Source organism: Schistocerca cancellata, chromosome 3 (assembly GCF_023864275.1).
Source record: "Schistocerca cancellata isolate TAMUIC-IGC-003103 chromosome 3, iqSchCanc2.1, whole genome shotgun sequence".
NCBI lineage: Eukaryota > Metazoa > Arthropoda > Insecta > Orthoptera > Acrididae > Schistocerca > Schistocerca cancellata.
Window position 1 is genome coordinate 137,671,015 of NC_064628.1, and position 27,910 is coordinate 137,698,924.

Sequence of the window (27,910 nt, forward strand, 5' to 3'; positions counted from 1 at the left end):
GGAAACAGAACAGTAGCAAACTGATGTGACCCTACGGCATAATATGAATCGTTCTGTTGTTTATAGACACCGGAGATGTATCGCGGCAGTGCCGACCGCATTTGTCATCAGAAAGAGAGGACCATTGTTCGGCTGCAAGGGCACGTCATACCGCCTTAGTAGGTCACTGCAACTGGCATCTGACTTCGCAGCGCACACTAAACGTGCTGTACCGAGGCAAACGGTGTACAGAAGGCTTCGGCAGACTGGCCTTTACTGTCGGAGACCAGATGTATTTCTACCTCTGACGCGTCTTCACAGAAGGGAACGTCTAGAGTGGAGTCGTCAACATGCCACATAGACGAACAGAGTGCCAATGTTCTTTTTGCAGATGACTTACGATGGTCCTGGAGACTGATTCTCGAAGGATTCGCATCTGGAGGGCTCGTGGGACACGATTTCGGGACCAAACATTATGGAATGAGAGCGATATCGAGGAGGATCCCCCATAGTGTGGACAGGGATTATGGTGACCGCTCTAACACCTGTTTATGAAATTGTACAGGTGAATTGGCAAGGCGTAACTGTTGTCAGGTGTTGTGACGAAATCTTGGGACTTCATGTACGGTTGTTGCAAGGAGCTGTTGGCTCAGACTTCGTTTTCAAGACCGATAGTACTCGACTCGTAGAGCATGGTTGGTTGATATTTTCTTGGAGACGGGAGATATTCCACTCCTGGCGTAGACTGATACCTCCTCAAATCAGAATCCCATAGAGCACTGGCAGCCAAAAGCTTCCGGCTTCCGAAGTCACCCTCATTCTGCCAACGGCTTGTCAAAAAGGGCGGAGGAGCGGACAGTTGTTAAACGCACTCTCTTATCCTTCGCGTAGGAAAGTGCCACTAAAGTCCGAAGAATCAGCAATGATCAACGGCATGAGGATGTAAAAGGCAATGAAAACCACTGATTTAAAGACATAATGTGTATCCACAGGATAAGAGGCCTCTGTTTGAAAGAAAAATGTGTCATGAAGATCTCTGCTGCCGGCCGGAGTGGCCGAGCGGCTCTAGGCGCTACAGTCTGGAACCGCGCGACCGCTACGGTCGCAGGTTCGAATCCTGCCTCGGGCATGGATGTTTGTGACGTCCTTAGGTTAGTTAGGTTTAAGTAGTTCTAAGTTCTAGGCGACTGATGACCTCAGATGTTACGTCCCATAGTGCTCAGAGCCATTATTTTAAGATCTTTCCACTGGCAAAAGATTCCGGAATAGTTTCCCACTGTCCGGGAGCGGACTCCCAAAGTGGAGAATAACCATCAGAAAGAGACTGAATAATCAATGAAAGGATAACGTTCTACAAGTCTGAGTGTGGAATGCCAGTAGCTTGGAAGAGGTAGAGAAGATAGAAAATCTGAAAATGGGAATTTAAAATATATATATATATATATATATATATATATATATATACAGGTTAACGAATTGAAATGGCAAAAAGACAAGGATTTCTTGTCAGGTGAGTGTAGGGTAATTGTAATATCAATAGCGCCAGAAAATGGTATAACGGGTGCATGATTCATTATGCATAGGAAGGTAGGACAGAGTGTGTTACTGCGAACAGTTCAGTGACAGGGTTGCTCTTATCAGAATTGACAGCATGCGAACAACACCAACAACAATAGTTCAGATGTACTTGTCAGCGTCACAAGCTGAAGATGAAGAGATAGAGAAAATATACGAGGATATTCAAAGAGTAATACCGTACAAAAAGGGAGACGAAAATATGTCATGGGTTGCTGAAATGCGGTTGTAGGGGATGGAGTAGAAGGAAAGGTTACAGGAGAATAAGGGCTATGGACGAGGAGTGAAAGAGGAGAAAGACTAACTGAGTTCTGTAATAAATTTCAGTTATTAATAGCTAATACTCTGTTCAAGAATCACAAGGGGAGGAGGCGTATTTGTAAGGGGCCGGTGATACGGGAATATTTCAAATTATGTCGTGGTCAGATAGAATTTCCGAAATCCGAAGCTGGGTTGCAAGTCATACCCAGCAACAGATACAGACACAGACCATAATTTAGGAATGATAAAGAGTAGGCTGAAGTTCAGGAGGTTAGTCAGGAAGAATCAACAGTCTACGCAAAGGAGTGGGATACGGAAACACTAATGAATAATGATATACGCTTGAAGTTCTCTAAGGCTATAGATACAGCAATGAGGAATAGCTCAGTAGTCAGTACAGTTGAGGAGGCATGGACATTTTTAATAATGGCAGTCACAGAAGTTGGAAAGAAAAACGTAGGTACAAAGAAGGTAACTACGAAAAATCCATGGAGAACAAGAAATATTTCAGTTTATCGATGAAAGAAGTATGTGCAAAAATGACCAGGGAAATTGAGGAATGCAGAAATACATGTCGCTGAGAAATGAAATAAATAAGAAGTACAGTGAAGCTAAGACGACATGAAAAATTTGAAAAATTGAAAAAGAAATGATTGTCGGAGGGACTGACTCAGCATATAGGAAAGTCAAAATAATCTACTGCGAAATTAAAAGTGAGGGTGGTAACGTTAAGAGTAGAACGAGAATTCCAGAGGACAGACCAGCCAGATGGAAAGAGTACACTGAAGGCATCTACGAAGAAGAAACAGAAGTCGATTTAAAACAGATAGGGTGGCCGGAATTAGAGTAAGAATTTAAGAGAACTTTGGATGTTTTAAGATCAAATAAGTCAGAAGGGATAGGTAGAATTCCACCAGATTTTTCAAAATCATTGCAGGAAGTGGCAACAAAACCACTATTCACGTTGGTGTGTAGAATGTACGAGTCTGGTGGCTTACCATCTCGGCTTTCGGAAAAATATCATCCACACAATTCCGAAGACTGGAGAGCTAATAACTGCGAGAAATATCGCGCTATCAGATTGACAGCTCTTGCATCCAAGTTGCTGATGAGAATAATAATTAGAAGAATGGAAAAGGAAATTGAGGATGTGTTAGATGATTATCAGTTTGGCTTTAGGAAAGTTAACGACGATAGAGAGGCAATTATGACGTTGCGGTTGATAATGGAAGGAAGACTAAAGAAAAATTGAGACACGTTCATAGAATTTTTCAACCTGAAAAAAGCGTTCGACAATGTAAAGTGGTACAAGATGTTCGAAATTCTGAAAAAAATAGTGGTAGGCTATAGGGAGACACGGCTACTATACAATAAGTGCCAGGAAATAATAATAAGAGTGGACGAGCAAGAACGAAGTGCTCCGATTCCAGAGGGTGAATGACAGGGATACAGCACTTTGCCCTTACTGTTCAATCCGTACATCGAGGAATCAACTTTGGAAATAAAAGAAAGGTTCAGGAGTGTAATTAAAATGCAAGGAGAAAGCATATCTGTCACACGATTGCCGGGCGGTGTGGCCGAGCGGTTGTAGGCACTTCAGTCTGGAACCGTTAGGCCGCTACGGTCGCAGGTTCGAATCCTGCCTCGGGTATGGATGTGTGTGATGTCCTTTGGTTAGTTACGGTTAAGTAGTTATAGGCGACTGATGACCTCAGATGTTGAGTCCCATAGTGCTCAGAGCCACTTGAACCATTTGTGACACGATTCACTGGTGACGCAGCTATCCTGAGAGAAAGTGAACAAGAACTGCATGATCTGCTGAATGGAATGAACAGTCTAATGAGTAAAGAATATGGACTAAGAGTAAACCGAAGAAATATGAAAGTAATGAGAAGTAGCAGAAATGAGAACAGGGAGAGTCTTAAAATTAGGATTGGTGATACGAGGTTAAGGAATTTTACTACCTAGGCAGGAAGATAATCATTGATGGATGGAGCAAGGAGGATATCAAAAGTAGACTAGCACGGGTAAAAAGGGCATACCTGGCCAAGCGAACTCTACTAGCATCAAACATAGGCCTAAATTTGAGGACGAAATTGCTGAGAATGTTCGTTTGGAGCACAGCATTGTACGGTCGTGAAACATGTAGTGTGAGAAAATCGGAACAGAAGAGAATGAAGCATTTGAGATGTGGTGCTACAGACGAATGTTGAAAATTAGGTGGACTGATAAGGTGAGGGATGAGGAGGTTCTGCGCAGGATCGGAGAGGAAAGGAATATGTGGAAAACACTGTCATGGAGAAGGGATAGGATGATACAACATGTGTTAAGAGCTGTAGAGAGCAAAAACTGTAGAGGTAGACAGAGAGAGAAGACATCCAGCAAATAATTGAGAACGTTCATTGCAAGTGCTACTTTGAAATGAAGAGTTTTGAGCAGGAGAGGAATTCGTGGTGAGTCACATCAAACCAGCTAGAAGACTGATGACACAAAAACAAGAGCATGTCTGGCAAGCACAAGAGAGACGGGTTGCATCACATCAACATCCAGTAACTACTCTCGGTGACTTTCAAAAGGAAGAATTAGCCTTATTGCCTCAACATGAGATTGATGACATCATTCACAGCAACCCGGCCGTTGCTGGCAGAGGTGACCACACCCAATACTGAGGACATTAACCAATTGTCGGAATGTGTGCGCAATCTCATTGAGGAAAGAACATTTTGGTCTACTGCTATGCTTGTTGCTGTTATTTAAGTTCTGTAATCTACACATTGTTCCAACTTTACCATTTCTTGTTTATAGTGTTTTGTGGCAAAATGAGTGCAATCTGGCAAAATTTCCGATTGTTGCTTTAATTTCGGACACAAGTGTATTTTGATCAACTGAAAAGCCCACTACGTTTAGAGAAAACAAAAACATTCAGCGATTAAAATATGTACTAACGAAATTATCACATTATCTATAAGGGACAGAGAAATGAAAACGACACAAGGCTAATTAACGAGCAAGGAGCGGACGTTGGTCACACAGGTCGCTGTTCGTACGGAAGTACCCTCTGTTGGGAATCTATCAGGTACGACGCTAACGCACACCCCTGTGCCATTTGTTTGTTAGGCGTGTTAGACGTGAGGTGAATCATGTGTGCGTCCGACTTCTACATCTACATCTACATCTACATTTATACTCCGCAAGCCACCCAATGGTGTGTGGCGGACGGCACTTTACGTGCCACTGTCATTACCTCCCTTTCCTGTTCCAGACGCGTATGGTTCGCGGGAAGAACGACTGTCTGAAAGCCTCCGTGCGTGCTCTGATCTCTCTAATTTTACATTCGTGATCTCCTCGGGAGGTATAAGTAGGGGGAAGCAATATATTTGATACCTCATCCAGAAACGCACCCTCTCGAAACCTGGCGAGCAAGCTACACCGCGATGCAGAGCGCCTCTCTTGCAGAGTCTGCCACTTGAGTTTGTTAAACATTTCCGTAACGCTATCACGGTTACCAAATAACCCTGTGACGAAACGCGCCGCTCTTCTTTGGATGTTCTCTATCTCCTCCGTCAACCCGATCTGGTACGGATCCCACACTGATGAGCAATACTCAAGTATAGGTCGAACGAGTGTTTTGTAAGCCACCTCCTTTGTTGATGGACTACATTTTCTAAGGACTCTCCCAATGAATCTCAACCTGGTACCCGCCTTACCAACAATTAATTTTATATGATCATTCCACTTCAAATCGTTCCGCACGCATACTCCCAGATATTTTACAGAAGTAACTGCTACCAGTGTTTGATCCGCTATCATATAATCATACAATAAAGGATCCTTCTTTCTATGTATTCGCAATACATTACATTTGTCTATGTTAAGGGTCAGTTGCCACTCCCTGCACCAAGTGCCTATTCGCTGCAGACTTTCCTGCATTTCGCTGCAATTTTCTAATGCTGCAACTTCTCTGTATACTACAGCATCATCCGCGAAAAGCCGCATGGAACTTCCGACACTATCTACTAGGTCATTTATATATATTGTGAAAAGCAATGGTCCCATAACACTCCCCTGTGGCACGCCAGAGGTTACTTTAATGTCTGTAGACGTCTCTCCGTTGATAACAACATGCTGTGTTCTGTTTGCTAAAAACTCTTCAATCCAGCCACACAGCTGGTCTGATATTCCGTAGACTCTTACTTTGTTAATCAGGCGACAGTGCGGAACTGTATCGAACGCCTTCCGGAAGTCAAGAAAAATAGCATCTACCTGGGAGCCTGTATGTAATATTTTCTGGGTCTCATGAACAAATAAAGCGAGTTGGGTCTCACACTTCACGGTGATTGGTGGGAAAGAGTAACAGCGAGATGCAGTGCGGTTTTTGGGTGCGGAAGTAGTATCATAAGGAGAAAATAATACGGAATATGTGCCATGTATGTCGAACATAATATGTCGCATGCGCGTGTGTTTACGTGGGACTATCGATTTCGAGAAAGTCGTATGTCACTGAAACGACAGTAGGCTAGGACAGGTTCGTCGTGTCATTACGCCTTCTACCATTCCTGCGTTGAATACTGCAGTCAGAAATGAACGACGGAGGACGTTGGAAGACATTCGGCCCACATTGGGCGTGTGTCATGCCATCGTGACAAAGAACGTAAAATTCTGGAAAATCCGTGTGCTGTGGGTTGCCCTGACTGATGGAGGAGCAGAAGATGAATAAAATGCCGACATCATTGCACCACCCTGAAACGTATCATTGTGAAAAATATTGTCTGGTTCAGTATTGTCGCGGGAGGTGAGACATGGTATCATCGTTTTGAGTCGGAGAGCATGCGTCAGAGCCAACAATGGAAGCACACCCCCCCCCCCCAAAAAAAAAAGAAATTACCCTATGTCGTACACACCGACTCCGGCAAAGTCATGATGACCCTTTTTTGTAACTGCGAGGGCCCTTTGATACTCGGATTTCCTGGAACACAGTGCCACAACTAACGCATTGTGGTACATAGACACTTTCAAAAAGTGAAGCGCGCCATCAAGTCCAAATACTCATGTTGAGGAACGGCATCACTCTGTTGCAGGATAATGGCCGCAGTCATATTGCCAACCTTGTTTCTATTGCGCTTCAGATGTTTCGGTGTGGAGCGCTTGGACATCCTTCACGTAGTGCCGTTCTTGCACCGTGCGATTTCGGTACTTATGAACCCTGAAGATCGACATTTATGGCCATCGATTTGCTTCGGACGGATACGTTCTGATCTGGGTATAATCACGGTTCCCTAGGCCACGGCAACCATTGTTCCGTAACGCAGTGATCGTCTTGTACCGCAGTGAGATGAATGTATTAACTGCTTTTGAAATAATAAATATGTCTCGTTTTCATTTGACTGTCCGTTGTCTGTAGCGCACCAGAAAAGCCCAATATGAATACAGAAAGCCAAAAATATTAGCAATTAACAGAACAAATAAACTAATTATGAGTAAATAAACTCACAAATCAGGTAACACACTGACAATAAGGAAGATGTTTTCAGAACAAATTCCAAATTCATATAAATTGTAATCATTGTTTCTGCTTATTACCAGGAAAATCATAGAAAATATTTATTTCTGATTGATAACGATTATGAATATATTAACTTATGTTCAAGTAGCTACCCTTCTAGGTTTAACCCCGAGCCTGAGCCGTTACAGTTCATAACGTCCTCTACCAACATAGTGCAAACTACAAACACAGCGTTAGCAGACACGGCTAATGCCAAGACAAACCCCAATGCTACACTTGTACGATTTCGTTCCCCGCAACGCCATTATATCACGGTTCAAACTATGGGTGGAACTGGAGGCCCAATTTGATCTATACGTTTTTAATTGTGTTACCGTCTGGTGAAATAAAGACGCTCAAGAAAATGTTCACTTGACAAATTTTAGCCTCTACATATCTATGTAAGAAAATGAAGCAAATACATGGGAACGTACGCTTGTTCATTGTATCCTTATTTATAATATTTTGGCAACGTAAGACACCATATTAGTTTACTGTCTAGCAAAGTGAATAACGTAACCGCGTAAGAGATGCATGACAACTGTTACGATCTACAGCAGACGTTATTAATCATGAAACACAGCAAAAGTCGACAACGACATTACTGACTGCTCGAGAGTTCCGTGAATCCGCATGAATCCAAAGAGACTACATCCAACGGGGAAACGAAAGTACCGTCAAGTAGCTGGTGAGCCTTGCACTAGTCCTAGTCGCTCAACTGGAGTACATACAAAACGTAACAAATAAATAATTCGCAGTGCGGTAGCAAGTTTATCACAGATTCTTGGAACAGAAAATTATGTCACACACACCACACCCAGTAGCATGTTAGAGATGGTCTCATTTTGAACTCGCAGTGGAGCATTATTCAGATCTCAGTATGGAGTGGAAATGCGTAAGTGTTTTACCTTTGGTCAAAATGACCGCTGGACTAAATGTGTGGGGAACTTATGCAGCTTCAGCTCCATGAAGTATTACGAGAGTTTACAACTAACAAAAGACTGACTTGCATTGCAGCATGCCAAGTCTGATAAGATCTAAGACTTTATATTAAATTCTACGAACTTTCATCACTGGGAATTGGAACCTCATCCAGGACTAATTTTGTAAGTGAACTTTTGGTATTCTTCATCATCGCTGTTTAGTTCTAACTATTGTCAGATACTTTCCACTCTGGTTTCTGTATTTCTTTGCCGGCCGGAGTGGCCGTGCGGTTCTAGGCGCTACAGTGTGGAACCGAGCGACAGCTACGGTCGCCGGTTCCAATCCTGCCTCGGGCATGGATGTGTGTGATGTCCTTAGGTTAGTTAGGTTCAATTAGTTCTAAGATCTAGGCGACTGATGACCTCAGAAGTTAAGTCCCATAGTGATCAAAGCCATTTGAACCATCTGTATTTGTTTAAAGTGCATTATTTGTGGCCTAACGACAACGTAACAACTTAAGAAACAGCCAGTTTCAGTTCCTTATAATAGAATGCTAGAAACCGTGGTCAACATCCTGCTGACAGAACCACCCTACACAGTGCCTGCTTTTGTAGTGCCACTTCTGCATGCCGACAACCGGCGCAGTAGTAACTTACTGCAGTTTGAAACACGCTACCTGGGAACAGACAAATGCCAGTAAATGACTTTGTTTCACACGTTTCCGCGGTGACACACAAATGCCGCCGTTCCGTGTGGTCAGCACCGAGTAGCGGGATTTAAAACCAGGCCCAGATGAGCATGTCATGACCGGCACAGTGCAGCACTTGCCGTGTGCCTGTTGCCGCTGCGACATGTACTGACACTGCTATGAAGACGTTATTGACGCCAGCAGGTCGTGATCCACGAACCTCTCTGCCTGCTTGTCCATGCCGCGGCAGCCAGCACACTGCCACTGCCTCTATGGGGCCGCCCACCGTTGCCTGCTGCCGCTCTCCAGCCAGCAGTTCAGAGTTGTACTCTGAGCAGCACCGCAACGGCAGAAGTTGCTACCAGCCGCCCATGCGACGCCACAAGCGGTGTTAGGGACGCTGCTGACAACTCAGCTCTGGCGTACCTGTGATGCCATGTCAGCGTGTAATGTGTATTGTTCATTGAATCATGCCTTCTTTGCCTGCTGGTACAGCGCCAGAATACTACGAGCGAACGTCGTATCGTGCAAGAGAAGAGGGCACACTCGGAAGGCTATGCTTAACAGATAAATAACGACGTGTGTTTAGCCACCACTGCCGTGCCTGCGGCTTACTCACCCGTACTCCCTCCTCCAAACCCGTCTGCGTACCCCATGAGGCCCCAGACGGTCGAGTACATCCTGAGAAGCAAGAGCTGTTTACATTACACTTTTGTTTCTCAGCAGCTGCTCGGCATTGCTGTATTTGGTGACCAACGAAGGACAGCTTTCTGCTTCTGTCCATCATAGCCGGCCGCGGTGGTCTAGCGGTTCTAGGCGCTCAGTCCGGAGCCGCGAGACTGCTACGGTCGCAGGTTCGAATCCTGCCTCGGGCATGGATGTGTGTGATGTCCTTAGGTTAGTTAGGTTTAAGTAGTTCTAAGTTCTAGGGGACTGATGACCATAGATGTTAAGTCCCATAGTGCTCAGAGCCATTTTGTCCATCATAAAAATGTAAGTAATCATTAGTATAAAAAGTAATTTTAAATGTATCATAGTTTTACATGACACTAAACCGTATAAAATAATCTCTCTCAGGCCAATAGATTTGTAAACCCGCACAGATAGTCTTGAAAATTTGTGATTGTGAATTTCAATAAGCTATGAAAATACATGTTAGATTTAAAGCAAAGAAAATGGGCACATGCAATAGAAAATAGCAAGGAGTAGGGCTATTCATACATCAATCAATAAGTAGTTTATTAGTAATATAGATAACTGTTCTTGCATTAATTATGTACTGCGTGCGCCCCATGTTCCTCATTTTAAATGTTGCTAATATTTTCATACCTATCAAACATTCAAATTTACATATCTTGAAGTCTATCTGTACGCGGTTCCCGCGCCCGGGTTCACGGGTTCGATTCCCGGCGGGGTCAGGGATTTTCTCTGCCTCGTGATGACTGGGTGTGGTGTGATGTCCTTAGGTTAGTTAGGTTTAAGTAGTTCTAAGTTCTAGGGGACTGATGACCACAGATGTTAAGTCCCATAGTGCTCAGAGCCATTTTTGTATGGGACTATGAGAATTTATTTTATAATTTATAGTTTGATTTGAAAATGTAGTTTATTATAAACTCAGTTTACTTAAATATATAGTCTGTGGTTTTTATACGGGTGATGATAAAATTTTTAAATCAATTTCATATGATTCCGATGAGCCTACAACTGAGGTGTATGGTAAATTTCACGTATCTAACAGATTCCCTTCATCTGACACATCTAATATATTTCTTGCGTTTATGTGTATTTCGTTAAAAGGCCGTGAAGTTAAAAATGAGAGAGATCTGAGCTCATGTGGAGCCTTACCAGTGATAATTCTTCCAAGAATCATTCAAAAATGGAAGAGAAAAAGGGAAAATTGCGATGGTGCACATAGTAACCTCTGTCACATGAGAGACAAAAAGACGAGTTAATATTGCATTGTCATCCAATTGTGAGCTAAATTTAAAACTTTATATCTCTAGCTCATCGGAAAATTAATTTAAAATCAATTGCAAAATTTGTACTAAACTGATGGACAATACAGCTTTCTGTGCTCATCTGTGCCTGACTGCTCGAATAATTCCTGAACACATTTTGATACTACCTGCACAACACGCAGCTCCTGCAGGGCAGCTGAGATGCGTGGAATCACCAACTCTTTTTGTCTCCACCTCTACCTCCATGGGAGCTAGGTGGATAAAATAGACAAGGATGCGACTTATTAGCGCGTTGCCATCGAGTTATGTTGAAAATGTCAATTCTCTCGCTTATTGGTACGTTTGTTTAAAATCGGTTGCAACATATGTGCTGAACAGACAGGCGAGAAAGCGACCTAATAAACATGTGGTACATACACATACAAAAAAAAAAAAAAATAGCATCACCCCAGTTTCCAGAACTCCTGAAGACAGACGTAATGTATCACAGACACAGTCAATTTGACTGTGCAGAGATGTCACTAAACCCGCACAAAGATGTAAACAATCACGCATTAGCAGCGCCTATTAGACGGAGGGGGTCCGACAGTCTATCAGTTCTAGTCATTCCACCACGAAGGGGGTACACGGCTCGTGTTGTCTGTATTTCAACCATGCCTAGACGGTCAAAACCGCTGTTCAATTGCGTTCGCATTGTTACTTTGTGCCAGGAAGGGCTCTCAACAAGGCTAGTGTCCAGGCGTCTCGGAGTGAACCCAAGCGATGTTGTTTGGAGGTGGAGGAGATACAGAGAGACAGGAACAGTCGGTGGCATGCCTCGTTCAAGCCGCCCAAGGGCTACTACTGCAGTGGATGACCGCTACTAACGGATTATGGCTCGGAGTAACCCTGACAGCAACGCCACCATGTTGGATAATGCACGGCTCAAACTTTGCGCAAGAGGCTGCATGATGCGCAACTTCACTCCAAATGTCCATGGCGAGGACCATCCTTGCAACCACGACACTATGCAGCGTAGTAAAGATGGGTCCAACAACATGCCGAGTGGACCACTCAAGACTGGCATCACGTTCTTTTCACCTATGAGTGTCTCATATGCCTTCAACCAGACGTGTTTGGTGGCAACCCGGTCAGGTTGAACGCCTTAGACATACTGTCCAGCGAGTGCAGCAAGGTGGAGGCTCCCTGCTGTTTCGGGGTGGCAATATTTGCCGCCGGCGTACGCCGCTGGTGGTAATGGAAGGCGCCGTAACTGCTGTACGATACGTGAATACCATTCTCCGACCGATAGTGCAACCGTATCGGCAGTATATTGGCGACAATTCGTGCCCCATCGTGCACATCTTGTGAATGACTTCCTTCAGGATAACGACATTGCTCGACAAGAGTGGCCAGATTGTTCTCCAGATATGAACCCTATCGAACATACCTGAAAATGGCTGTTTATGGACGACGTGACCCACCAACGACTCTTAGGGATCAACACCGAATCGCCGTTGAGAAGTGGAACAATCTGGACCAACAGTGTCTTGATGAACCTGTGGGTAGTATGCCACGACGAATACAGGCATGCATCAATGCAAGAGGACGTGCTACTGGGTATTAGAAGTACCGGTGTGTACAACAATCTGGATCACCACCTCTGAAGGTCTCGCTGTACGGTGGTATAACATGCAATGTGTGGTTTTCATGAGCAATAAAAAGGGCGGAAGTAATGTTTATGTTGATATCTACTCCAGTTTTCTGTACAGGTTTCGGTACTCTCGGAACCAAGGCGATGCAAAACTTTTTTTGATGTGTGTAAATGTGTTTCCCCTTTCCTATACCAATATGGTAATCATACAGTATGACAGCTACACGATAAAATCAGCGCTTTTTGCTGTTTGCGCTTCACACATAAAGCCCTGAACTACTACAAAATGAAGAAGGAGCACCCTGAAGCAATATTGCTCCATTAATGAAGTTTTATTCACATGTAATATGGGAATGACCTGTGCTGCACACAGATTAGGGACACTAGGACGCGTTATGTTGTTCACCAGTTCAAAAACGATCACCGGCAATTATTTGTATAGCATTTAGCGTTTCCAGAAGGTTCTCGAAATTGTGTTTCTGATGTTTGCATGTCCTGAAATAAATAGTGTTCGTATATAAAGTAGCACCTTCCGTCGAGGAGGCAGTTCTGTTTGTACGTTGGTGTCCATAATAAACGCACTTTCACTGCCAAGTTCAAAATGGTTCAAATGGCTCTGATCACTATGGGACTTAACTTCTAAGGTCACCAGTCCCCTAGAACTTAGAACTACTTAAACCTAACTAACCTAAGGACATCACACACATCCATGCCTGAGGCAGGATTCGAACCGGCGGCCGTAGCGGTCGCGCGGTTCCAGACTGTCACTGCTAAGTACTGCGCTTCACTGACGAACCTACTTTCGTATTCGAAACTGACTCTGGTTGCAACTTGGTGCAGTAGTTTCATTATCAGCGCCACCAACAATCGTTCAATGTCCAGCCTGCTTTATGCTTTTGCAGTCTTCAGCTTTATATATCAACGTTTCTTCTACATGTTCCTCAGTGGTAACGGCGCCCCCCCCCCCACCCCCCTCCCCCAGCAACCAACCGACCTAATTTTGTCTCCCTCCATCCTCTCCCCCCCCCCCCCATCCCGCAGAGTATTTTGTTCCATTACGTCGTCAGTCGCCATCTCGGTTATTTATTATCTTTTAGGAATCCGGGGCAGACCATCCTTCAGTCATCCGCCACACATTCACAACTCCCACTCACCCGTATTTCATTCTCATTACAGTCATAGTGCTCCCTACCAACCTGTTCTCTAAATCATTATCCCCCTACATAATTCATCATTTCACTGTTTACGACCTCTGGAGTTTGAAAGACTCTAGGTCATTTTTACTCTTCCGTTTATCTCTTTTGCTATCCACCGAGTCGTTATATTGGATGTCTCTCCTAGGGATCGTCAGGCACATGTTGTCTACTATTTTGACAGATACTTGCAATTTCATTTTTGTAACGAGAAGCTGGATTCAGCCGAAACAAATACTGCTCGTCAAGTCCTTCATAAGACGCCCATCGTCGATGGAAAGTGTCGATTTGTTTCCTGTTCAAACAAAATAATTTTTAATACGGCGTTTTCTGTGCCCACTCCATAGAGCGGCCTCAGATTAATCTAGTGCGTTATTCGTTTTATCGATGTGTATGAACAGGAGCAGCAAAACTTACGTATGGGATAGGAAATAACAAAGACCAGTTACAAAGTCTGTCTGAAGCAGTCAGTGTGAGGAGTCAGTGTGAGGTATATAGTGTTTGGTGTGTAGCATAGGAGCCCATACCACAATACGTACATGACAACGCCGTCGGAGGTTCCAGTCGTCCCTCGGGCATGGTTATGTGTGTCGTCTTTAGCGTAAGGTAGCTTAAGTTAGATTAAGAAGTGTGTAAGCTTAGGGACCGAAGACCTTGGTCCCATAAGATCTTACCACAAATTTACAAATTTGCATTACAACGGCAACATAAGTGGGCTAATGACATTTCGAGATGAACTGTTCTTCGCCTCAAGCGGTAACTGGAGAAGAGCTATAGAACATAACTGTAATGCTGCTGTCTACGAACAGAATGGATGGTGCCGAAGTGTCATATTATTACCAGACGGTCAGTAAACTACATGCCTCCTACTAAAATTGTACATTTCAATAAAAGAAATTAAAGGTAGTAGAGATATACCATTATGTATTCTTCGATGAAAACCCAAGTTTCACTCAGCATATATAGGAGGCAGGAGGAAAAGGAGGAGGAGGAGTTTAGTGTTTAACGTCCCGTCGACAATGAGGTCATTAGAGACGGAGCACAATCCTGGATTAAGAAAGGATGGGGAAGGAAATCGGCCGTGCCCTTTCAAGGGAACCATCCCAGCATTCGCCTGAAACGATTTAGGGAAGTTACGGAAAACCTAAATCAGGATGGCAGGAGACGTGTGTGAACCGTCGTCCTCCCGAATGCGAATCCAGTGTACTAACCACTGCGCCACCTCGCTCCGTGGCGGAAAAGGCAAAGAAATGATGAACATAACCATAAACATCGCTGATAGATAATATCTACTGCCCCTGAGAATTATTAAGATCTACATGAGTTTATGTAAGCGTCAGTTGTGGTGTATTTTGCAAGTCCATAGATTACATATTTTGAAGCCAGCTTCGATATTCAGAAGATTGCACCCAAGTGTGCTAATGTTTGGCCCCAAATGATGCATTCCTGATAATTCTTTTAATATAGACCAGGAAAGAGAAGCGCCAGTAACGATTAAAGAAAGGCGATCAAACGAAACTACCTAGAATATGGAGGAACTGAGAACAATACGGAAAAATAAAATAACATTGTTTTTTACCTCTGTGCTAAAATGAATGGACACTCCTGGCCCAACCAGAAGAGCAAAGAAATTTTTTCCTAACACCATGAGAGATAACAAAGCGGCTCAATAACCACATAAGGGGCCAGTATGCCTATATTCAAAAGGCGAATCAATGGTACATGCACAAAATACAGTGGGTGATCGTGTCAGGCTTTCAGGGCACATGGTCCTAAAGCGACACTGAGGAGTCAGTCATCTTGGTGCACCTTGTTCGAAGACCAGAGAGGATGATATCATGATACCTTCAACTTCCGTGATATTCAACATCTCGTACAGGAGGGAAGGTAACTGAGGTATAACTACTAAATCAATTGATCTTCATAACTGTCAGTTACAATATGTAAAGTATTTAAGGAAACGTGGATTCCACGATATTAGAGTGACTCGTGAGATACAAGACGTCAGGGAGAACGCTACTGTCATGCGGCCCTTCGCCGGAAGAATCGAACAGACAGTGTCTGATGACTAACTTAGAGTAGGGGCGACAACCTTGAATAGTTCAAATCTATTAATTACCCATGAATGTGACGACTTTAATGAACGTACAAAAATAAATGTTCCGATTATAACCAATAGTTATAAACAATAATACTAGCAGTTGGAGAACTGACCAAGGGCTCAGTAGTAGTTCTGTATTAGTTTAAACAATTTCTCCTTTATATTTTTGTTTCTTTTTGTTGTACTTTAATTGTTGGTATTACGAGGTAGTAACTATTATATACCCATTTACTGCACTCAAAAAAATGGATTGCGCCCCTATTATGCTCGTACATATCCCCGCAGAAGGCAGTAATTGTGAAGAACAAAACCAAATACAGTACGTCTGAAGCTCACTCAGCAAACGTTGTCGTCCATTCTGATATGAAATTCATTGCAAATCTGTGTGCATATTGTTCCATTTTACTCAGTTTACTCAGTTTCACTAATTTCATGGAAAACCCGCATTTTTACTCCGATGGCGAGTAAGGGAAGAATGTACCACTTCACAGCAAATTCTGTTTTGGGCAATGTGTCTGAGTAATGCATGTGCTGACCGAGATTGTGTAAACGAAGATTACCCTTCTGAGAAATGATAGTTCATGTATGATTTGTGACTCAACTGGTCATAAATGGTTATTATTTCTTCAAAGATTTATATTTCTGTAGTCTTTTTAACCTTCAAGCATATATAGTACACAAGGGCATAGTTTAAATAGAAATAACCTTTATGGACAGTAGAACAGATACCTCCCGCATTTTAAAATCATTTTAATTCATTTTTTACCTGTTAAAATTACGTACTTGCTTTTTTAGACTTAGTATGCATAAATAATATGACAATTAAGGGATTTTATGCATCAATATATGCGCCCTCACGTCGCAATTACAGACACATGTTTCGGGCTTTTCACATATTTCAGAAGGTGTTTAAATTTTTGTAATCAGAGGCTTAGTTACAGCGAATGAAATGATTTGTTCTGAAAATAATGTGTAAAACTAATCCTCTTTTTCACAACAAAATTACGCGTAATTGGAAGTGTTTCAAGAATTCGTTATTTGTAGTAGAATCTCGAGATAAGCTTCATTATAAAGTAGTTTCCTTCCTGTCATGTATAACCACACTACTGGAAGAGATGACAGGACGTACCGTCTGAAATTACATAGTAGGATTCATTCGTGTGCTATTCTCTTCCTTTCACTGTATGTACAAGGGAAACATTATGAAAGAAGTAGTTTTCCGTATCTTCAGTATTCTTTATAGAGTTAGAGCTAGAGTTCATGGTTATTATTATTAATACTTTACGACGATGGGACAATCAACATTACTCCTGCAACATGGAACGAATATATTAATCTTCTGATACATATTTTTCTTTTCTTTCTTTTTCGCTTGTAGCACTTGTATGGCCTTTCTGCCTGACTACCCTTGTAACACTGTGATTAAGGTTGTCCTACAACATTGAGATTCACATTTATCGCCGTAGGTAATCGTATCCACGAGTAGATAAATAAGATATGTCCTCTGGCAGAGGAACATTTAGTTCATAAAAGTAGCCTTATTATATACATGACTGGTCAATTTTTAGAATTATTAGTTCTCTATCACTTACATACTGTTCGTGCCTCGTGTTGGTCATTACGAAATTATATTTCTACTGTTATATCAAATAAAGTTTGTTGTAGATGACTAGGGCAAAAGGACCGAAACGTAGTATTCCTATATAGTTTTCCTGTATTCATTTCTTAAAATTGGTTCTTGAACCTGTGTAAGTTTTTTCGGGACGGTTTGCATCAATCTTCAAGTGTCTGCAGTTAAGTTTTGTAAGCATCTCATTGACACTTTTCCACGGGTCAGATAAACCCGTCTCATTCGTGCTGTCCTTCTTTGTATGCTTTCGGTATCCCCTATTAATTCTATTTGGCACACATGTGACCACTATTCAGGGATGGGACAGATGAGTCTTTTCTTATCATGCATGACATTAAAATTGCAGTTTAATCTTGCCCTAAAAGCAAAATTGCCCATATCTGCTGATTTATCATAACCGTTTGCTTTGGATACACTTTTTAATGGCTTGAAAAAATTTTACGGTCATTAGCGCTTGAGTGCCGGTGCTTTAGTAAACAGTATATACTTTCAATTCACCTAATAGCCGCGCGCGCATGGCCGTGTGAGAGAGAGTGTGTGTGAAAATGTGTGTGTGTGGGTGTGTGTGTGTGTAGGTGTATGTGTGTTTGGGGGGAGGGGGGAGCGCATGCTGGCGCGCTATGATTTTTGTCAGTGCTTTCTCGAGATTTACCCTTTTTTGTCGACATTACTTTGTAGACTGTCACTGCAACATTGAAAGTAATTTTCTTTCTGTGGCTCGTAAAGTATATGAGGAATTTTATAATTTAAATTAAAATTGTCTTGCAGAGGATTCAAAATGAAGTACTTACCCCAGCCAATTATTACGTAGGCGCTGAGTTGTATATTTTTCCCCGTAAATGTCTCCACCACCAAAATATACAGGTACAGACCTAAAACAGAAAATAACTATGAACTTAGTTGTGTAATACCTAAAAAAACCACGATCCAGAAATATATTCACTTCTGTCTATAAGCTATCTTACATCCTTAAGAAAATTGTTCACATTTATTTGGATTTGTATGCTGCAACCTGTTAATACTACAATCGATTTAATTAGGTCCAGTTTTGCACTCTAAGATGATTGTATTAGAGGAAAATAATTATCTTTTAATTAATGAAATCTATAGCTACGTAAAATGAAAGTGTAGTCATATCTGTCATACTTCAATACTTCAAAAACAAACGTATTACTTGATTTTAGAGATAAAAAATGTTTGACGAACTTAAAATCCATTCAATTTCAGTTTTTACTTTTTTCGTTCGAATGTTAAATTTAGGAGTGAGGTAGCCAAACACAAAGTTGGAGATAAACATTCCAAGCAACAGTTTATCGAAACACAGTATTCATGGTGCTAGCAAGCATTTTTGAAAGTAAACGATGTAGAGGCGGTTAAGATACTGTCTCAGTCTATACGTCCAGATACTTCGCTTTATGACACAGAAGGAACGTCATTGGGGTAGAAAAAAACTGCAACCCGCCGTACGCTTTTAAAACAAGTGCTTTATTCTTCACTGGCATTTCCTGAAACAAGTGTGCTGTTCTCAAACCATTATGAATAAGGTAAGGAGATTATGGTATAATATATTGTCAACAATAAGGTTATTAGAGACAAAGGACACGTTTAGAATTGTAAAGAATGAATAACATACTTAACCATGTGTTCCTAAAAGGTATAGTGCCTGCAACAGCCTTAAGCAGGATAAGAAAATACAGAAAAAGTATGGCTATGGCTGCACAGAGATTTGAAAATTCAGATTCAATGTCTTAATCACCGAATCACCTCTATCAGTACATCCCTTGTTTTGATATCGTAATCTGTTATTTACACGCGTCTATATGTATACTCTAGGCTTTCTTTAAGCTTACACGCCTTAGTGAAGCATCTTATAAACCTAGAATATAAAGACGAACATTCAGCCAGCTGGCCTTTTACTATATGTAGAACAAACGAAATATGGTATATTAGACACTGCAACTGTTTACGCACGAGAAAAGCAGTCTGAGAGCAGCCTTAAAGTGGACAAGGGCAAAGCTATGTTTGAAGTCCCTACAGAGGACGTCGACGTTGTCTTCGGTAGAATACTCGTATTTCACAGATTGTGGAATGTGGCGGAAATGATGCTGTGAATGGATGTGGCGTATATTCGTGGGGACTGGGTTATGGAAGTCACAGGAAATGAGGGTTGATATTAATGCTGTGGACTCGTGCAAGAATGGGAATTCCAAGTACGTTACTGTGCCTGTCATAACTGGTACTTTATCCTGCCATACAAGTTTGTGTCGAGACAAGACATACGCAGAAGCATTACTTCTACGTACGTTGGTCTGTTAGCCTGCACAGAAAACACTTCCAAATTCGCTGAACACTTCGGCAATTTTTAAACACCCGAAAAGGAGCAATATAAATTTGTTCCGTGGAAACAACTAAGAACTTGTAGAGAGTGGACACAGCACAACATCGTAGACATAATGCACGCCAACAACAAAGGTAGGTTATCCGTCAAGGAAGGGTTTCAGGTGAGCTCTCCAGCCAGCAATATTATACCGACCGAGATCTGATAAATTCCCGTTTGTACACTCTTAAACTGGGCAGCTTGAATCGATTCCTAAATGAAGTAGACGCGGACTGCTGTCGTCAGGAATTGGTATTATCAAACAACAAGATGGGACACAGAATGAGAAGCAACAGTTCTGCATGGGAATGTCAGGTTGCCAACGAAAGCATCGACAAATCCTACGGTGCTGAGATATTGCCTATTGGCATTCGCTGGATAGTTTGACAAAGCACACCAACACAGTAAAGAAGGAGTAGACCATGTAGTTTTCATGACTGCATCGTAATAGAAAATTAGTATGTCATTGTTCACGGAGAGTTGAAAAACTTTGTGCTGGGCGTTATAGAATCTTTTGTATCAAACCACAATATCCACAGACAATACTACAGCTGTGACATAATTCACGAGATACAAATGATTTAAAATGATCTGATCAGTTAATTGTAATGAAATTGCGTGTGGCTCGGGCCTCCAGTCGGGTAGACAGATCGCCTGGTGCACGTCTTTTGACTTAACGCCACTTCGGTGACTTGCGTGTCGATGCGGATGAGACAGTGATGATTAGGATAACACAGTCCATCAGCGGAGAAAATCTCCTGCCCATCCGGGAATCAAACCCGGCCCCTTGGCATGACAACCCGTCGCGCTGACCACTCAGCTATCGGGGTGGACACGTTAGTCAATTTATAAGTCTTACTGTCCAACAGCTTCGAAATAGAAGCTTCCAGGTTTATTATGAATATATTTTTGACATCAGTTTTTTGACACGCTGTTATAAATCTGACGAGAAAGAGAAATTTATGACTGAACTGTCCATCAATAAAACCCACTGTGCTCCTCAAACACGTTCCATTTAGATTTTTTAGTTATTTACTTAGTCTTTCTACGTATAGTATGCAGTAATCATCAACAACACAATGACAGGAAAATGGTTCAAATGCCTCTGAGCACTATGGGACTTACTTTCTGAGGTCATCAGTCCCCCAGAACTTAGAACTACTTAAACCTAACTAACCTAAGGACAACACACACATCCATACCCGAGGCAGGATTCGAACCTGCGACCGCAGCGGTCGCGCGGTTCCAGACTGTAGCGCCTAGAACTGCTTGGCCACTCCGGTCAGCCAGGAAAAAGGTGCACCAACTAGAGATCTTTGAGCAGTTACAGTGACAAAGTGAGCGCATTCTGTGACTTCTGCATCAATGAAAGGCGTGAATTTCTACACTCCTGGAAATTGAAATAAGAACACCGTGAATTCATTGTCCTAGGAAAGGGGAAACTTTATTGACACATTCCTGGGGTCAGATACATCACATGATCACACTGACAGAACCACAGGCACTTAGACACAGGCAACAGAGCATGCACAATGTCGGCACTAGTACAGTGTATATCCACCTTTCGCAGCAATGCAGGCTGCTGTTCTCCCATGGAGACGAGCGTAGAGATTCTGGATGTAGTCCTGTGGAACGGCTTGCTATGCCATTTCCACCTGGCGCCTCAGTTGGACCAGCGTTCGTGCTGGACGTGCAGACCGCGTGAGACGACGCTTCATCCAGTCCCAAACATGCTCGATGGGGGACAGATCCGGAGATCTTGCTGGCCAGGGTAGTTGACTTACACCTTCTAGAGCACGTTGGGTGGCACGGGATACATGCGGACGTGCATTGTCCTGTTGGAACAGCAAGTTCCCTTGCCGGTCTAGGAATGGTAGAACGATGGGTTCGATGACGGTTTGGATGTACCGTGCACTATTCAGTGTCCCCTCGACGGTCACCAGTGGTGTACGGCCAGTGTAGGAGATCGCTCCCCACACCATGATGCCGGGTGTTGGCCCTGTGTGCCTCGGTCGTATGCAGTCCTGATTGTGGCGCTCACCTGCACGGCGCCAAACACGCATACGACCATCATTGACACCAAGGCAGAAGCGACTCTCATCGCTGAAGACGACACGTCTCCATTCGTCCCTCCATTCACGACTGTCGCGACACCACTGGAGGCGGGCTGCACGATGTTGGGGCGTGAGCGGAAGACGGCCTAACGGTGTGCAGGACCGTAGCCCAGCTTCATGGAGACGGTTGCGAATGGTCCTCGTCGATACCCCAGGAGCAACAGTGTCCCTAATTTGCTGGGAAGTGGCGGTGCCGTCCCCTACGGCACTGCGTAGGATCCTACGGTCTTGGCGTGCATCCGTGCGTCGCTGCGGTCCGGTCCCAGGTCGACGGGCACGTGCACCTTCCGCCGACCACTGGCGACAACATCGATGTACTGTGGAGACCTCACGCCCCACGTGTTGAGCAATTCGGCGGTACGTCCACCCGGCCTCCCGCATGCCCACTATACGCCCTCGCTCAAAGTCCGTCAACTGCACATACGGTTCACGTCCACGCTGTCGCGGCATGCTACCAGTGTTAAAGACTGCGATGGAGCTCCGTATGCCACGGCAAACTGGCTGACACTGACGGCGGCGGTGCACAAATGCTGCGCAGCTAGCGCCATTCGACGGCCAACACCGCGGTTCCAGGTGTGTCCGCTGTGCCGTGCGTGTGATCATTGCTTGTACAGCCCTCTCGCAGTGTCCGGAGCAAGTATGGTGGGTCTGACACACCGATGTCAATGTGTTCTTTTTTCCATTTCCAGGAGTGTATATGAAGTATTCCGTGGCACATCCTATCACACATAAATTTATATTTACTTTATTTATGCATTTATTTTACCTGGCAAGATTAGGGCCTTCAGGCCCTCTCTTACACCTAACCAGGCATACTCAAATTGAATGAATTTCAGTTCCTACAGAACATTAAGGACATATAACGTGTTATACAGTATTAATGTTACAGAAGAAAAAATAGAGATTATAACAGTAGTACACTGATAATTATAACAATCAAAAAATAATTTTAACAATCAAGAGTAATAATACAGGGCTATTACAAATGATTGAAGCGATTTCATAAATTCACTGTAGCTCCATTCATTGACATATGGTCACGGCACACTACAGATACGTAGAAAAGCTCAAAGTTTTGTTCGGCTGAAGCCGCACTTCAGGTTTCTGCCGTCAGAGCGCTCGAGAGCGCAGTGAGACAAAATGGCGACAGAAGCCGAGAAAGCGTATGTCGTGCTTGAAATGCACTCACTTCAGTCGGTCATAACAGTGCAACGACACTTCAGGACGAAGTCCAACAAAGATCCACCAACTGCTAACTCCATTCGGCGATGGTATGCGCAGTTTAAAGCTTCTGGATGCCTCTGTAAGGGGAAATCAACGGGTCGGCCTGCAGTGAGCGAAGAAAAGGTTGAACGCGTGCGGGCATGTTTCACGCGTAGCCCGCGGAAAATTGGCTCATGCCAGAACTGGAGACCGACAGCGCCGACTTCATCTTTCAACAGGATGGTGCTCCACCGCACTTCCATCACGATGTTCGGCATTTCTTAAACAGGAGATTGGAAAACCGATGGATCGGTCGTGGTGGAGATCATAATCAGCAATTCATGTCATGGCCTCCACGCTCTCCCGACTTAACCCCATGCGATTTCTTTCTGTGGGGTTATGTGAAAGATTCAGTGTTTAAACCTCCTCTACCAAGAAACGTCCCAGAACTGCGAGCTCGCATCAACGATGCTTTCGAACTCATTGATGGGGACATGCTGCGCCGAGTGTGGGAGGAACTTGATTATCGGCTTAATGTCTGCCGAATCACTAAAGGGGCACATATCGAACATTTGTGAATGCCTAAAAAAACTTTTTGAGTTGTTGTATGTGTGTGCAAAGCATTGTGAAAATATCTCAAATAATAAAGTTATTGTAGAGCTGTGAAATCGCTTCAATCATTTGTAATAAACCTGTAATAATATTAATAGTAATGACTATGTGTATGAAAGTAAACATATATTTCTTTTCATAAATGTCAGGCCTATTGCTAGTTGGGAATTTTCTCGTTATGTTCTTGCAGCTTGTGAGTTATTCTCATCGAGCAGAGACATAAGACGATAGAATGGGGTGAAAGAGAAATAGATAAGGTAGCTAGGTTAGAGGAAGAGAAATAGTATGGAAAAATTCGAAGCTATGATGGAGAGGAGAAAGAAAGAGATGAGAGGGGCACAACAATGGTGGCTATACCGTCCCTAATATGTAAGTTTTGAGTTTACTCTTGAATGCTCAGTGGTTCTGGAAAAGACGCAGATCACAGGGGAGCGCGTTCTATAGTTCTCCATATGAGATTGAGAATGACACGGAGAAATGGCTCTGAGCACTATGGGACTTAACATCTTAGGTCATCAGTCCCCTAGAACTTAGAACTACTTAAACCTAACTAACCTAAGGACAACACACACATCCATGCCCGAGGCAGGATTCGAACCTGCGACCGTAGCGGTCGCGCGGTTCCAGACTGCAGCGCCTAGAACCGCTCGGCCACCCCGGCCGGCCAGCAGGTTTTAATATGCCGCATACGAAAGAGCGGGCATGTCTGATTTTGGCATTCCTCACGCTTTGCTTGGTTCTGTTTCTGAGTTTCCCATAAGCTTCGTACGCCTCGGGAGTTGGGTTACGCTTAAAGGCCCTATGTGCAACATCAAATTTATTCATTAACTGGCGTAATGCAGTGGTGAGCCACGGAGCGGGAGCTCTCTTTACCTTGACAGTGCGTTGAGGAGCATGTTTGTCATACAGTGCAATAATTTTGCGACATAATTCCCGAATTCTTCCGTCTAAAGTCGATTCATTGCTTATATCATGCCAACGGATGTCTGAGCAATCCTTTTGAAGAGCGTCATAGTTAACATTTTTTAGATTTCTGTAGGTTACCACGTGAGATTTTTCTTTGGTATTAGGCATTGAGTAATTTAAGAATATCACGTCATGAGCGGAGAGTCCCGGAGCGGATGTCTGATTGGCGCGAATTATTTTATCTGGTCGCTTTGTTGCTATTATATCTATGAGTGTATGGCTGTGTGGCGTGTGATTGGTTGGGTCCAGCGGTGTTAAACTCATATTATTGGAGTGGAACAGTCTCCTTAGTTTTTCCGCAGAGGGAGATTTTAACTGTAAGTCGATCTTTGTGTCCCCCATAACGATTATGTGTTCGTACTGTGACACGAGTGAGGACGGGTAAGACTGAAAGGAGGACATAGCACCGACGTTTGGAGGTTTATAGATTACTCCAATTAGCTGTTTCTGATTTGATGTATTTATTTCGAAAAACACGAACTCTGCTTCTCCTTCGCCCTTTGTATCCGATGTGCACAGTATAGAAGGTTTCAGATCAAAGCGAACATAGGCACTCACACCACCCCCGCGTCGCGTTTCCTACGATCTGCCCTTAGGCACATGTTTCATTCTTGTTGCTTACGTGGCATGCAACGGAAGACAGTAATGACAATGTGGAAATTTGTGTCATACTGTGTAAGAGGGGGTGCGTGAAATTTACAACTTTATAGCAGTACAAAAATTGAAACTCCTTTTGAAGAGGCCTTGACAATTCGTCTTCATTCTACTCCTCATTTACATTGTCCACAGAGTAGAGGGTATACGATACCACACATTCCAATGACTCATCTTCCAGATACGCTAATATTTTATCTGTCACTTCTTTCGCATCTGCGAAATTCCATGGGTTCCTTTCTGATGAAATGTAAACTTCGGCAGCTGTTGTAGATATACAGTAATGCTAAGTTTGCTTCACCTATCGTTTCCATTGCTGTGCTTTGTATCAGCACTATAAGCACTGTAACACTAATTAGTTCAACTAAGCTCTGTAGCGTGAAACCGTGCTCACCATTGGATAACTCCAGTCCCGCCCCCAGTTACCTTTAGCAGTCAATATTGTGGTTGCATGGTAGACAGCAGATGAGGCGTCGTATGCCGTAAACAGCATTGATCTTTTGCGACCTCGCACTCAAGGGTTTCGTTGTTAGATATCGTCGATCTATTAAATTCAACCTTTTCCTGGGATTACCAATTTCAAACACTTGTAGTCGCCTCCATATTTTCGTGTCCTTTCACGGTGTGGGCTGTTAGTTGCTTAAGACTGAAGTTATGTTCAGTATCACATTCATATGCGTTCCATTCAAGCTCAGAGATCTTCGGCCACTGGGACTACGTGCTTGCTGTCACTAGTATTCACCACACAGGTTAAATGTTAGAGGTTATTTGGCAAAGTAGGCACCAACCGAAAAAGTCATTGGTCCTTACACGAAGTGGGCCTATGATGAGCAGTTCCCAACATTTGGAGATTGTGTCCTATACGTTTAATAGTTTCATTCACTTGTTCATTATTCAGTTATTACTTCCGAATAACGTTGGACCCTTTTGTGGCACTTCGTGTGACCTCGTCTTTTCCTACCTTTAATAAATGGCTCCAAGCACTAGGGATTTAACATCTGAGGTCATCAGTCCCCTAGACTTAGAACTACTTAAACCTAAACTATCCTAAGGACATCACACACATCCATGCCCGAGGCAGGATTCGAACCTGCGAACATAGCAGCAGCGCGGTTCCGGATTGGAGCGCCTAGAATTGCTCGGCCACAACGGCCGGCTACCTTTAGTAAAGGGGGTCAAATCGCGTTATCTTTGAGTCGCGTGAACCTTCTGCGAGTAAATATGAAATGGATGAAATCTTTTCTTACCTTTGTACGAATACTTGTAGTTTGTCAAAATAAGACTGCTTATGAAGTTTAAAACGAAATCATGTTAAAATTGGTTCAAGGTGCTCTGAGCACTATAGGAGTTAACATTTGAGGTCATCAGTCCCCTAGTACTTAGAACTACTTAAACCTAGCTAACCTAAGGACGTCACACACATCCATGCCCGAGGCAGGATTCGAACCTGCGACCGTAGCGGTCGCGCGGTTCCAGACTGAAGCGCCTAGAACCGCATGGCCACAGCGGCAGGCTGAAAGCGTGTTACTTTTTTACAAAAGGGTAAGGTTATTTTGAGCTTATCAACATCATTTTTCGTCTTCTACGCTACTATTGTGACTGAAGGGCCCAGGGGTATTGCTTCCGCGGAGGCCGTGTTAGACGAGCACTGGAATAGCACACTGTGTAAGGTGCTGGCGCAGCAGTCAACTCGCACTGTGTAAGTTGTACGTGCGCATATGATTTTCATGTTGGAACTCCCACACCGACAGGACTGCTTTCAGTGCGATTTATCTTCAGTTCACTTCAGATCGCCCAGATGATAATGTCAACTACAGATTATACAGGGTGGCTCACCTAACATTACCGCTGGATATATTTCGTAAACCACATCAAATACTGACGAATCGATTCCACAGACCGAACGTGAGGAGAGGGGCTAGTGTAATTGGTTAATACAAACCATAAAAAATTGCACGGAAGTATGTTTTTTAACACAAACCTACGTTTTTTAAATGCAACCCCGTTAGTTTTGTTAGCACATCTGAACATATAAACAAATACGTAATCGGTGCCGTTTGTTGCATTGTAAAATATTAATTACATCCGGAGATATTGTAACCTAAAGTTGACGCTTGAGTACCATTCCTGCGCTGTTCGATCGTGTGTATCGGAGAGCACCAGATTACGTAGGGATCCAAAGGGAACGGTGATGGACCTTAGGTACAGAAGAGACTGGAACATCACTTTACGTCCATACGCTAACACCTTTTTATTGGTCTTTTTCACTGACGCACATGTACATTACCATGAGGGGTGAGGTACACGTACACACGTGGTTTCCGTTTTCAATTACGAAGTGGAATAGAGCGTGTCCCACTGGACACGCGTCGACGTATGTGGTATCAGCATGATGGTGCACCTGCACATTCCGCAATTAACACTAGGCTGACCCTTGACAGGATGTTCGACGGGCGTTACATAGGACGTGGAGGACGCATAAATTGGCCAGCCCGTTCTC

The 27,910-nt window shown here is 43.4% G+C and overlaps 1 protein-coding gene across 1 annotated transcript in view; it reads right to left on the minus strand.

The window, feature by feature from the left end:
* Positions 1-27,910, minus strand: part of LOC126176163 (diuretic hormone receptor-like) — a 301,518-nt gene that overhangs the window by 73,891 nt on the left and 199,717 nt on the right. Inside the window, exon 6 of the mRNA XM_049923305.1 lies at positions 18,276-18,356. Coding sequence (XP_049779262.1) covers positions 18,276-18,356 — 81 coding nt within the window. The remainder of the gene's footprint in view (positions 1-18,275; positions 18,357-27,910) is intronic.